Below are 13,991 nucleotides of genomic sequence, written 5' to 3' on the forward strand. Positions count from 1 at the left end.
TCACTTTGCCTTTAAAAAAAAAAAATCAGGAAAAGTTGGTGGGTGAAAAAACTAGTACCCACTGGCTCCAAGGAGTTTGGGGATTATCCAAAGATTTAACTGATGCACTTCCTATGCCATCCTCTCCGTGTAAAGGAAAGATCAGGAGAATATTCTGAGTTTCTCTTAAATTTCAACATATCGTCCTAGTCTGTCTTCAGTAAGAGGGTACAACTTCTATGACCTTTATCCTTTTGGGAAGATGGAAGCCTTCACTTCCTGGAACATTTGAGGTGCTCCTTTCCATTGTATGAAAACTGGCAGGAGAGCTGAAACAATGAGACCAGAGTAGAAGAAAAGTAAATCAGAAAAATGGAGCCTTATTCTTCTCAAAAGCAATCCCCAATTAAATAACTAGTTGCTGTACATTTGTCTTGGCATTTCTTTGCAAGACATATAAAGAGCACCATGCAGAAGATGTATACCTGTATATTTTTCCTTTCCTTTCCAAATTCACTTATGTATGTATGTATGTATGTATGGCTGTGTTGGGTCTTCGCTGCTGCGCGTGGGCTTTCTCTAGTTGCAACGACTGGGGGCCACGCCGCATTGAGGAGCATAGGCTCTAGGCGCTCCGGCTTCAGTAGCTGTGGCTCGCAGGTTCAGCAGTTGTGGCTCGCGGGCCCCAGAGCGCAGGCTCAGCATTTGTGGCCCATGGGCTTAGCTGCTCCGCCGCACGTGGGATTCTCCTGAACGAGGGCTAGAACTGTGTCCCCTGCATTGGCAGGCTGATTCCCAACCACTGCGCCACGAGGTAAGTCCTATACCTGTATTTTTAATTTCTCGTTACTTGACCTAGGAAAAATTACAGCTGATCCTTGTTCACAAAATGTTTATCCAAATGTCAATTGGAAGAAAAAGGACAGCATGTTAGTTGGTCATGATTACATTCAGCCGCTACATTTCTCCAGGACTCATTTAGACCTCTAAGCGAGGCTGAGGAGAGCCTCGTGAGGCTCACTTTCCCTGAGGTGATCCAGCAGAAAGGGCACCGAAATTCTGCCCAGGAAGCCACGGTGTTCACAAACGGCCGGCTCCCGACGGCTCTGAGGTGCTGGGGACACTTCCCAGGCTTTTGCATCAGAGGAAGCTGATCTGACTGAGGCTGGACCGCCCGTTTCTCCCGCAGTAACATCAGCCAGTAAAGGAAACGCCGGCGGAGGCGGGAAAGTGAACACGACCGCCCGGGCGCGCCCGTGAGCACTGTACCTGCGGGCAGTGTCCGAGCGGGCTCCCGCCGCGCGGCCCTGGGCGCCACCCGCACAAACGTTGGAGAAAGCGGCCTCACGAGCCTGACGGCTGGCCTCGCCCCAGACAGTCCTGTCGCCCGGCTCGGAAACACCACCGGCCGCTGTGCAGCGGCTCCAAGCAGCGGCTGCAGTCTCTCGGAGGCTCCGGGGCCGGCGCCGAAGCGGAAGCCGCTTCTAGGTTACCTCGGACGGCTTGGCTTCGTGAAGGCCGCTCCCTCTTCCCGGGGCTCTACCACAAGTTGCCGCCGGCCCGGCCACCGCTCTAAGGAGGACAGCTCCACGCCACACGCCACTCAGGGGCGGGCCCCCGAGGCCCCGGGGTTTGGGAGCGCAGGCCGGGCACTATTTAGACCCACCTGGCCCCCTACCCGACCTGAAATCCTCCCTGCGCTGCTAGCTACCCGCGCTCCAACCCGAGGCAGAAGTGACGCACTTCCGGGGAGGACCCGCTCAGACCCGGCTGGGTCCGCGAGCGCCGCCGCTCCAGGCCGACCTGGGTGACCGGCCTCCTCCCGGGTTCAGCCCTGGCGGCAAGAAAGAGTTAAGGCCACCGAGTCCCCAGGCCCGCCCAGCCTAGAGGGCCCTGCGCGCGGCTTGGCGCCCTTGTGTCGCCGTCTCGCGTCCCAGCTCTGTGGGGCGCGTGCGTCCAGGTCGTTCCTGTGTCGCGTTCGGGCTGCCGGCGGAGCCTGGTGACCCAGGCCCCGCCCTGAGGGTCACCGTTCCCTTCCGTGCGCTGGGCCCCCGACCTTACCGCGGCTCAGCCGGCCGTGCCCGAGCTGCCGACCAGCGCCCTGTCGCAGCCTCCTACAGTACGAGGCCGTTTTGTCCCGGTCAGGATCCACGGCCCCTGAGGGGTGTGTACTCATTTCTGGGCCGTGCGTGCACACACGATTCTGTTTTTTCTTGTGAGGTAGGTTTTTACTTGTGAAATAGGTTCCTTTTATAGATCTCCTTGACAGAGAATTGAGAGATAAAGAGTGACTTGATCGAGGTCACATAATTCACCAGTGGCAGGTCCTCCAGTGGAATTTAGGGCCCCTTTGTCCTGTCTTCTGCTTTTTCCACCACAGCGTGCTCCCTGGAGCATGGGAACCTTCTTTTCATCTTGTCCTATAGTGTCTGGTAGAGTTGCCTGGGTAAGGTAGGCATTCCATAAATATTTACTGAATCATATTTATAAGAATCTGAGTATTTCGGTTGTTGGCTTCCAGTATTTCCAGTTGTCAGTGTTTTCATAGTGTCAGCCTATACTAGTCAAGGGATTATTTATTAAGTCTACTATGTGTAGCCAGTGTTATAGAGTCGATAGGACAGAGCCTTTGATTCAAGGGATCTGGCAAAAGGACTGAGGCAATTTCACAAATATCAGCAACACAAGGTAGGAAAGGGTAAGACATAAGCTGAACGCCGTGGGAATTACAAGGAAATGAAAGTCGATTTGGGGGTTGGGGAAAATTATAAAAATCCTTGAGGGATTTGCCCACAGCAGGGAATGAGGCCACATTCCAGGCAGAGGGTAAGGTAAGAGCAAAGCCTTGAAAGCTTCAGAGATGAGCATGTGAGAAAATCTGTAGTACTTTTTTTTACTAAATGTAATTTGGGTACATTTAGAGAAAGAGAGAAAATAAGTTCTTGTGGATCTACTGTGGAGCGCTTGGAATAGAAGTGAAGAGATTGCTTTTAATAAAGTAAATAAAGAGCATCATTTGAGGGTTTTTGAGGGAGCTTCTTTCCAGGGCAGTTCATCTGGAGCTGAGTTTAAGGTGGGAACAAAAATGGAAGACCATTACAAGGTCATTATGCTATTTTTGCTTTTAGGTAGACTGGTGTTACACTCCTCTGAGGTATAGATCTTGATCCTTTTTGAGGGGGAGAAAAGGATTAAGCAGAGGTAATAATAATAATAAGCATCTGACGGGAATTCCCTGGCGGTCCAGTGATTAGGGCTCTGTGCTTCCACTTCAGGGGGCACTGGTTCTGTCCGCCAGGGAACTAAGATCCCACAAGCTGCGCAGCGCAGACAAAAAAAAAAAAAAAAGCATCTGCCTAAGTTGCTTGAATATATTTCAAAGCAGGTTCATTTTCTTAGAATCTCAGGTTGGGACTTAGTTTCTTCAAAAGTAACTACCGCTTCCACAACCTAAGTGTCCATCGACAGATGAATGGATAAAGATGTGGCACATATATATGATGGAATATTACTCAGCCATAAAAAGGAACGAAATTGATTTATTTGTAGTGAGGTGGATGGACCTAGAGTCTGTCATACAGAGTGAAGTAAGTCAGAAAGAGAAAAATAAATACTGTATGCTAACACATATATATGGAATCTAAAAAAAAAAAAAAGCAGTGGTTCTGAAGAACCTAGGGGCAGGACAGGAATAAAGACGTAGAGAATGGACTTGAGGACACGGGGAGGGGGAAGGGTAAGCTAGGATGAAGTGAGAGAGTGGCATGGACTTATATAAACTACAAAATGTAAAATAGATAGCTACTGGGAAGCAGCGCATAGCTCAGGGAGAAGGGAGATCAGCTTGGTGCTTTGTGATCACCTAGAGGGGTGGGATAGGGAGGGTGGGAGGGAGACACAAGAGGGAGGAGATATGGGGATATATGTATATGTATAGCTGATTCACTTTGTTATAAAGCAGAAACACCATTGTAAAGCAATTATACTCCAATAAAGATGTTAAAAATAAATAAAAATAAAATAAAATTAGACTATGCAGGAATAAAGAATTATTGTGATAAAAAAAAAAGTAACTACTGCTTCCAGTCAGAACCAGTGGGCAGTAAAGCTCTTAGCATTGAGATCCTCATCATCTGGACCAAGGCTGAGCATATAATTGGAACTTGAACTGAATAAATGGAGTTCTGCCAGTGGTGCCCCTGAATTGGCAGGCCTGATTCATAACATAGGTAGGGAGCTGGTTAGTGAACAAGGGGAGAAGAAAGTGGGAAAAGAGACCCTATGAAAGGAAGAAGAGGAAACAAAGCACAAAATGGTGAATTGTGAATTAGGGTCACTGATGATTGTCATCATTTAAAGTTTGATGCCATAGTTCCTTACCCTTGCTGTGGAGCCCACAGAAGTCCCCCAAGTCTTTCCTTTTGATTTCACCTTTCCCTGCCTGGGCACAGTTTGAGAAATAATGAATGTCCAGCTGGAAAGCAATGAAAGCAAACACATGTAGTTTATTTTGAGATACCACACAACTGCCATAGTGGGCTGAATGGTTTTGCTGGGTGACTGGCTGCTTTAATGGTGTTGCTACTGGCTAACAAACACTTTCTTTTTCCTTTTTCCATTTATAATAGTAATTGCCTTAGTTAGAGCTGCCTCTTTTAGAAGGTTGCTTGATCCTAGCCTGTCATTGGCTCCACACCCTATTAACTATCGTACTTTCATGATCCTCTTAGTACTCTGTAAAGCAGTTGACATTTTTTGCAACAAATGTTAGAGGAAAACTAATGGTCTGGACACTTCTGGGTTTCTAGGTGAGAGGCTTTTGAGAATTCTGTGTAGTTGAGAAATGAATGAAAGTCAGTCAGGCTCTGCCCTAAAGGAGAGGAAAAATAACTGAAATACCATTTTTCTCATTTCTCTGACATACTTTTCTTTCTTCATAGCACCTGGAATGGATAAAAGTGGCAGTTTTTGTTACTTCCCATGAGGTTGTGTATCTGGAATAAGAACCATGAAATTAATCTAGAGTAGGACATTTCTACAGACATGGAATGGCACTGGGTGGCACCAGGAAGACTTGAAAGGAATATTTGAGGGTGCAGAGCTATAGAAGAGTTTGCCAACAGAAGGACTTATGGGAAACAAGTGATCAGAATCACCAATAGAGAAACCTTTAAAATTTCTTCAAGCAATGGAAAAATTGAGTCTTAGGTCAAATTAAGTAAAATCTATAATGAAGAGAAATCAGGTAAAGTCTCAAATATAAAAAGTATGTTACTTAACACTAAGTGTAAATTTAGGAAAAGAATCACAAGGACAGATCTTTTTAATACTTTTTTAACTACTGTAAAATTTTTATAAAACTTTTGGACTCATCTCTAAGAATTGCCATGGTTCTGAAACTTGATTATATCCCAAATATGGAACAATTCAGTGGAAAATAACACTTGAGAATACACCAGATGTACACAAGGAAGAAGATCTGAGAGTGGAAAAGTGCCAGTAACAAATACATTATTTACATACTTACAGATTACCTTGGTAAACATAAGAAACACTCAAGTTAAAGCTTAGTCTTTGAGAATGCTGTATTGAATGCAGTAAAAGTTGGATTTCATTCATATGGACAACAGAACCTACTAACTTTTTTCTTCACTGAAAGATACAACTGTTCCCGAATTCCAACTCTCTAGACATCCCACTGTCAGGGTAGCTTGGAGTATTTATCCAGGTGGATGGACTGCTGCCCAGCGAACACTACATGCAGAGCAATATGAGCACCATTTTCCTTTCTGGCAGTGAGGTAAAATCAGCTTGTTTTGGAAGAGGAGAAGCCACACTGCATCTTTGTTACACAATATTATTCTGTCCTTGCCTTTAAGGCTTTCACACTGCTTTGTGAAGCACCACTTTTTATTGAGATTTATCTTACCTGAGTCTGTCCCTCTTGTGAGCACATCTCACCTCCTCTCTTCCTTTTGTGTCTTTTCCTGTAATCAGTTAGGGAGAGTATGCAGGTATTCCTGTTATTCCTGACTGGTGCTGCTGCATCTGTCAAGGGAGAGAAGAAAAAGCGTTCAGAAGGGGGGTTCTGAAGACTGACCATCCATGTCTTGCAGGAGCAACAACTAGACCAGACCTTGCAGTGGCAACTTTCTGAGTTCAGACCTTTACCTCTAGACTAGCATTTCAATCATGAGCCCTTATCCTTTTTAGCCCATTACCCTTCAGTATAAATTCCTATGCCTTCTGGGGGGGCGTTGTGCTAGTTGGGGGGATGGGGAGTTGTTTCGTTTTTAATTTTTTTTTTCCAATTCAGTAATGCTTTTTCCTTTTTACCCCTGTTGATTGCCTGAAACCAAATTCAGTATGAATAAGAGAGGGAAATATACAACACTGAATTTGGAGGAGAAAATGAAGGTTCTAAGTAGGATTGAAGCAGGACAATCTCTTAAAAGTGTAATGGATGAATTTGGAATCAGTAAATCAACATTTTATGACATTAAAAAGAACAAGAAATTGATTTTGGACTTTGTACTGAAGCAGGACATGCCATTAGTAGGGGCTGAGAAGAGAAAGAGAACAACAGGAGCCAAATATGGTGACGTGGATGATGCAGTCTACATGTGGTACCAACAGAAACGCTCAGCTGGTACCCCTGTGAGAGGTGTGGAGCTTCAGGCTGCTGCCGAGAGATTTGCACAGTGTTTTGGGCGAACAGACTTCAAAGCTAGCACTGGTTGGCTTTTTAGATTTCGAAATAGGCATGCAATTGGGAACCGAAAAGTATGTGGGGAACAAGTCCTACGTTCAGCTTCAGAAAATGTTGAGCCGTTTCGACAAAAACTGTCCATGCTTATCAAAGAGGAGAAACTGTGTCTTGCTCAGCTGTACAGTGGGGATGAGACTGACCTCTTTTGGAAGTCAATGCCAGAAAATACTCAGGCAAGCAGAAAAGATATCTGCCTGCCAGGGAGGAAAATAAACAAAGAACAATTGTCTGCTCTTTTATGTGCAAATGCGGATGGTACTCATAAGGTAAAGTCAATTATTATTGGAAAATCAAAGCTGCCCAGAAGTGTAAAAGAGGACACATGTACATTACCTGTGATATACAAACCTAGTAAAGATGTTTGGTTCACCAGAGAATCGTTTTCAGAATGGTTTTTTCAAAACTTTGTTCCTGAAGTCAAGCACTTTCAAGTTAATGTTCTAAGATTCCATGAGGAGGATGTCAGGGCCTTGTTACTTCTGGACAATTCTCCAGTTCACCCTTCCACTGAATCACTAACCAGTGAGGATGGTCGAATAAAATGCATGTTCTTTCCCCATGACACTTCAACCTTGATTCAACCAATGAATCAGGGTGTGATCTTGAGCTGCAAACGACTTTACAGGTGGAAGCAACTTGAGGAGAGTCTTGTAATTTATGAAGAAAGTGATGATGAGCAAGATAAAGGAGAAAAAGGAGTTTCCAAGATTAAAATCTACAACATAAAAAGTGCAATTTTTAACTGGGCAAAGAGTTGGGATGAAGTAAAACAAATAACCATAGCAAATGCATGGGAAAATCTTCTTTACAAAAAGGAACCTGAATATGATCTTCAAGGCTTAGAAGATGGAGATTATAGAGAAATTCTTGAGAAATGTGGGGAGTTGGAAACCAAGCTGGATAACGATAGGGTGTGGTTAAATGGGGATGAAGAAAAGGGCAGCCCCCCGAAAGCAAAAGGTGGAATTACAAAGGAAGTTGTTCAAAAAGCGGGAGGTGAGGAGCAGACTGCTGAATTTAAGTTATCTGCTGTAAGAAAGAGTTTGGACTACCTTCTTGACTTTGTTGATGCAACACCTGAGTTTCAAAGGTTCCATTTTACACTGAAAGAGATGCAACAAGAAATAATCAAGAAGCAGTTCCAGAGTAGAATCCATTCTAGAATTGGTAGCTTTTTGAAATGTAGGCCTCATAATATTAAGGATTCCTTCAATATGCCTTCAACTTCTGGTTGTAGTAAGTAGATATTGTGTTTAAAGATTTCTGCAGTTATGTAATGATACATGAATTAGACTTGTTGTGAACTGTCATTGTTTTTATCAACTGACCTCACTTTGCACAGCAATGCCCATTTATACTGTTTATAAAATACACGATTTGAAAGTAATAAATTTCGGGCTTTTGATGTATAAATATGTTCATTAATCTATATTTTTTTCTATTTTAGACAAGGACTTGAATAATGAGGAACTATTGTCCCAGATTATCTAAGGTGAAATGGATGTGGGGAAAGCATTAAAGTCTAAATGTATTCACAGCATATAACAAAGAAGCTATATATATGCTGACTAGTTATTTAAGAAGATAAGGACAGACTTGGTTTTCAATTTAATGGTATGACATACTCTGCTCTTGTAAATGAGTTACCACCTGTTTAGTGTTTGTTTTCTTCTTATTGTGGAAGTGACATATGCTGATTATAAAAAAGATTTATAAGAAAGATAAAAAGCACCCAAATTCTGTCAACTGATGATAGGCTCCCTTAACACTTTGGTATATTTCATGTATTTTAAAAAATAGGTAAGTTACATTGTAAATACAATTTTATATCTTATTGTCTTAGCATTTTTGTTACTTATAAAATTAGCATTTGTGAACTACAATGAGATATCACCTCACACTGGTCAGAATGGCCATCATCAAAAAATCTACAAACCATAAATGCTGGAGAGGGTGTGGAGAAAAGGCAACCCTTTTGCACTGTTGGTGGGAATGTAAATTGATACGGCCACTATGGAGAACAGTATGGAGGTTCCTTAAAAAACTAAAAATAGAACTACCATACGACCCAGCAATCCCACTACTCGGCATATACCCTGAGAAAACCATAATTCAAAAAGAGTCATGTACCACAATGTTCATTGCAGCTCTATTTACAATAGCCAGGAAATGGAAGCAACCTAAGTGTCCATCAACAGATGAATGGATAAAGAAGATGTGGGGACTTCCCTGGTGGCACAGTGGTTGAGTCCCCCTGCTGATGCAGGGGACACAGGTTCGTGCCCCGGTTCGGGAAGATCCCACATGCTGCGGAGCGGCTGGGCCCGTGAGCCATGGCTGCTGAGCCTGCACGTCCGGAGCCTGTGATCCACAACGGGAGAGGCCACAACAGTGAGAGGCCCGCGTACCGCAAAAAAAAAAAAAAAAAAAGAAGATGTGGCACATATATACAATGGAATATTACTCAGCCATACAAATTGAGTTATTTGTAGTGAGGTGGATGGACCTAGAGGCTGTCATACAGAGTGAAGTTAAGTCAGAAAGAGAAAAACAATACCATATGCTAACACATATATATGGAATGTAAAAAAAAAAAAAAAAGGTTCTGAAGAACCTAGGGGCAGGACAGGAATAGAGACACAGACTTAGAGGATGGACTTGAGGACACAGGGAGGGGGAAGGGTAAGCTGGGATGAAGTGAGAGAGTAACTGACATACATACACTACCAAATGTAAAATAGATAGCTAGTGGGAAGCAGCTGCATAGCACAGGGAGATCAGCTCAGTGCTTTGTGACCACCTAGAGGGGTGGGATAGGGAGGGTGTGAGGGAGACATAAAAGGGAGGAGATATGGGGATATATGTGTATGTATAGCTGATTCACTTTGTTATAAAGCAGAAATTAACACCATTGGGAAGCAATTACACTCCAATAAAGATGTTTAAAAAAAAAAAAGCATTTGTGGAGCAAGCCTAGCGTAGAATGGATTGTGGAAGAAGTTGAGGGGGAATGTCATATGATCATACTGGACAGCACTCTACTTCAATGCATTAAACATCTGTTTTTCCCCCAATGGTCATAAAGTCCCAGAATAAATGACTGGCAGTCACACCCTTTTCAAAAGTATTCATCGAGGGAGTTCCCTGGTGGCCCAGTGGTTAGGATTCCAGGTTTTCACTGCCGGTTCGGGGTTCAATCCCTGGTTGGGGAACTGATATTCCGCAAGCTTCGTGGCACAGCAAAAAAAAAAAAAAAAGGATTCATTGATTTTGCACATTTCACGTTGCTAGGCACAGAGTGTGGTGTTGGGCGTTTAGAATTACAAAGAAAAGGAATAGGAACAAACCACCGTTGGATGTGTGAGAGCTGAGTACAGAGAGGGCTTTGCGAGTGCTTGGGTGGTAGGGGACATATCTAAGCCGGGCAAGTGTGACTTCTGAGCTGGCCTTTACAGTGTGGGGGGAAAGAGGGAGAAGGGCAGTCCGGGCAAAGGGGAGCGTCTGCACAGGCTGTTCGGTGTGAGAGTGCATCTCCCCTCGGAAGCGGCAAGATCCCTGGATGGGTGCTGTACGGCCCGCTAGCAGAGAAGAGGAGCAAAGACAAATAAGGGCCAGATTTTCAGTGCCATTGGAGGTCATCCTAAGATTTTAGACTTCGGGCTGGACCCACGTAAAGTCCTGTCGGCTCTACGTCCTGAAGGTCTCACCTCGTGTCCACTTCTCCCTCCTCACTGCTCGTTTCCTGGTCCAGGCGGCATCACTCTCTGCACCTGTCTCCTTAGTCTCCCGCTCTTTCTCGTCCTCTCCCATCCGTTCCCCGCCTTGTAGCCAGACAGAGCTAACACAAAATTGAAGAGGTGCCTCGCGTGCTTAAGAGCTTTCGTGGGCTTCTAGGCCCGCCCTTCCCCGACCGTGAGACGCCACTTCCCACTTGCCCACCCCCGCCCAGCTCTGTGCTCGCCGCCTGAGGGAACACTAGGGCGGGCCCAGACACCCGGCCCCGCTGTCGGCCCCGGGTTAGCGCGCGCACCTGCAACCAGGGAAGTTTCGGGGAGTATTGTCGCGCCGCTGGTAACCGCTCGTAACCTCCTGGGTGGAAGGAGAGCGAAACCCTTCGCCGCGCCGCCCGGCCCAACCGCCGGAGTCGTAGCCCGCAGGCGGCGCAAGGCCAGGTCTAGCCGGGGAGGGGCGGGGCCTGCGCGGAGGGTGGGCCTGAGGAGGGGGCGCGCCCCGGCGCAGCCGTGGAGCGCGTGCCCGCGGGCCCCCGCGTGCGGTGCGAGCGTAGGTTCTCCGGGACTGCGGGCGGAGGGCGACCTTGAAGGGAGACGCTGCGGGTGCGTGCGGCCAGGGCGAGGTGGCTGCCGAGCGCCACCACCCCCTAGCCGTTGCTCCTCCCGGGCCGGCTTGGGAGCCGTCCTCCATGGGACCAGCCGGTGGGGCACGCGGGCGGTTCTACGGGCGCGGCGCCCTGTCCCAGATGCCGCCGGAAGCTAAGCTGAGGGACGCGCAGACTCGTTGGCTTTGCCCAAGCCTGAGAAAGGACTGAAGTTTTGGGTTCTGGAAATCATTCCTGAAGATGAAAGCTGCTCGGAGAAACCCAGGCACCTCGCTCTTGTACCAGTGGCTGGGGCAGGATTCCCAAACTTAACCTGGACCCCCTGCCAAGAGGACGAGAAATCCCCTCAAGAGCAGCTTCACCCTCTGAGTGGGGAACCACACCCAGGATTTAGAACGTTTTCCTGCCTAGAGGGAAAGTGGGGATGGAGAGGCAAACACAATTCCTCGGTATGTCCAAAACACACCCTAGGATTTCAGAAACTTCTTAGTATTTTCTTTTCCCATCCTTTCTGCCTGAAGAAATCTCACTATCTCCCTGAAGCAGCTTTGGATCCTGGTGAGTCACCAGTTTTGATTTCTTAACAGAAGCTTCTGGGACATTCAAGGTGTCTCAGTGATGAATTGAGGACATTAACTAGAAGGTTTGTCAGAAATGGGGCGGGGGCTGTGCCATTTTTCATTAACCATTTTGTCATTGTTGAATTCACCTAGACCATTACTTCTGCCTCCTAACTGCGTTATTGAGACCTGTAAGTTCTTTCATTACTGCAGTAAAAATTCTTAAAAGTTATTTCTGATAGCTTTCCCCGGAAAAAAACTAAACAACTTGGTACTGTTTTAACACTTCCTCTGGTCTCTGGCGTTAAGGGGCTTTGTCCCCATTGATGTCGGGCCTGCTGCTTTTAGTCTGCCTCTGCCAGGCTTCTGCTTACAGATTCTCTGCTTACTGATTCTCCACCCAGGAGCCTTTCTGCTGGTCTCATGTGCTACCTTTGCTACAAGGGTGTGTGGCTATTGCTCAGGGTCAGTCCACATCTCCCAGTTCTCCTTTGTACCCATTTGGACTGAAGGGGCAGTGGTCTTTATTGCCCCCAGCATTAGTCTCCCTTTGACGAAAAAGCCTGTTGGAATCTGTTCTGGTTTCTTTTTCAAGAGGACTAGTGGGGTAAAAATAATAATGTAAAACATATGTGTGTAGTGTAAAAGTATATATACTAGGCCCTCCCTTGCAGTGCCTTCATGGGACCCTTTAGTAAGGGCCTCTGACCCGCTTTCTGAAATATGACTATAACGATGAAGTCATCAATCCTGACTGTCAATAGTAGACTGCTCCCCAGAATTCCTGCCAGCGTGGTTTTTTTTTTTTTTGGCTGTGCCACATGGCTTGTGGGATCTTAGTTCCCCAACCAAGGACTGAACCCAGGCCAACTTGCCAGTGAAAGCGCCGAGTCCTAACCACTGGACCACCAGGAAATTCCCCAGCGTGGTCTTACATTGCTTTTACTACCAGGTACTTAAGAAGAAAGGCATGGTGGTGTGCTGAATTGGGCAATTGGGATTGACATGTATACGCTGATGTGTATAAAATTGATGACTAGTAAGAACCTGCAGTATAAAACAAAAAAAAAAAAAAAAGGCGGGCTTCCCCGGTGGCGCAGTGGTTGAGAGTCCGCCTGCCAATGCAGGGGACACGGGTTCGTGCCCCGGTCCGGGAAGACCCCACATGCTGCGGAGCAGCTGGGGCCGTGAGCCATGGCCGCTGAGCCTGCGCGTCCGGAGGCTGTGCTCCACAACGGGAGAGGCCACAACAGTGAGAGGCCCGCGTACCGCAAAAAAAAAAAAAAAAAAAAAAAAAAAAAAAGGCAATTTGCCAGTTTTATCTACCCCAGGTGGCACAAATAGATGAATATTTTCTATGTGCCAGGCTCTGTGCTAAGGGTTTTACATGCAATATTTTGTGACATCACCTCATGAAAACAAGGCCGAGAAGAGCTCTGCATGTTAAGTTTGTTAGAAGGGGAGTTAGACTGGGGACTGGGTGAAGTCTACGATTGGAAAGCCTTCTTAGTGCCAGGAGTGAACACCTGGGGGTCCTCTTGCTCTGGCTCAAACTGTAGTACTCCAAGTAGGAGCAATGGCAGTTAGACCACATCCTAAGATCTGTATGGATAGTATTATGGGGGATGAGGGATAAGGATCTGAAGGGGAGGGGTGCTTTCTATTCTCATGAGGTTTACAGTCCACGTAAGTTGCCATCTTAACCAGAATGCTTACTAACATCAACTTTACACCACCCACCCACTTCATGGTATTGGCAGCCACAGCAGCCCTGTCCTGCTCCTACCACTGTCCATTCCACATTAATCTCTTTCAAATCCTCATCTCCCTTCCCTGACCCCCAAGACCCGCAATACCACTGCCCTCTTGAGGGTAAGAGAATGGTACAGAAATGAGAAACAGATATAACCAAGGGTGGGGGGCACGCAGGGTTATTTCCTTTACTTAAAAGTGCTATATTTAATATCCTGTTGCCAGTGGAATGTTTCATCTTTTTCTCCCAAAGAACAGCTAGTTAGATATTTTCCTCCAGGGCCAAATCCTGAGATGTTTTCCTAGCATCAGAATTTCCTACTCCTAGAATTCTCCCTGGTATTCTACCTCTTTTCCATAGAAACACACTCCTAGAATTCCTATTCCTGATTCCCCATTCTGAAATGTAATGCTGTCCCCTAATAATTTTGCCCTCTCCTGTATCTCCCTCCACTAATGGGCAATAACGCAGTTATATCAGAACCATCTTTTCCTGGGAACCATTTGCTCGGCCAAAATAACTTGTCTCTGACGAGCCAGATCTTCCTTTACCTACTTTGCAAGAAAGTAAACATTCTAAACAATCAAAAGAATG

At 46.0% G+C, this 13,991-nt stretch overlaps 1 protein-coding gene and 1 non-coding gene across 19 annotated transcripts in view; one reads left to right on the plus strand and one right to left on the minus strand.

The window, feature by feature from the left end:
• The window catches only part of LOC101326040 (zinc finger protein 75D), a 36,101-nt gene extending 31,181 nt beyond the window's left edge, over window positions 1–4,920 (minus strand). For all 18 annotated transcript variants that reach the window (XR_012326465.1, XR_012326466.1, XR_012326467.1 and 15 more), the window contains exon 1: window positions 4,360–4,920. Coding sequence is in view for 15 of the 18 variants with exons in the window: in XM_073793275.1 (XP_073649376.1) it covers window positions 4,360–4,512 (153 nt within the window). In the remaining 3 variants the exon portion in view is untranslated. The remainder of the gene's footprint in view (window positions 1–4,359) is intronic.
• Window positions 1,766–9,704, plus strand: LOC101327679 (uncharacterized). The gene is made up of 2 exons (XR_012326470.1): window positions 1,766–2,199; window positions 4,920–9,704. It is a non-coding gene; the product is annotated as an uncharacterized protein (transcript).
• The last annotated feature ends 4,287 nt before the right edge of the window (window positions 9,705–13,991 follow it).

This window comes from Tursiops truncatus, chromosome 15, assembly GCF_011762595.2.
Source record: "Tursiops truncatus isolate mTurTru1 chromosome 15, mTurTru1.mat.Y, whole genome shotgun sequence".
Lineage (NCBI taxonomy): Eukaryota > Metazoa > Chordata > Mammalia > Artiodactyla > Delphinidae > Tursiops > Tursiops truncatus.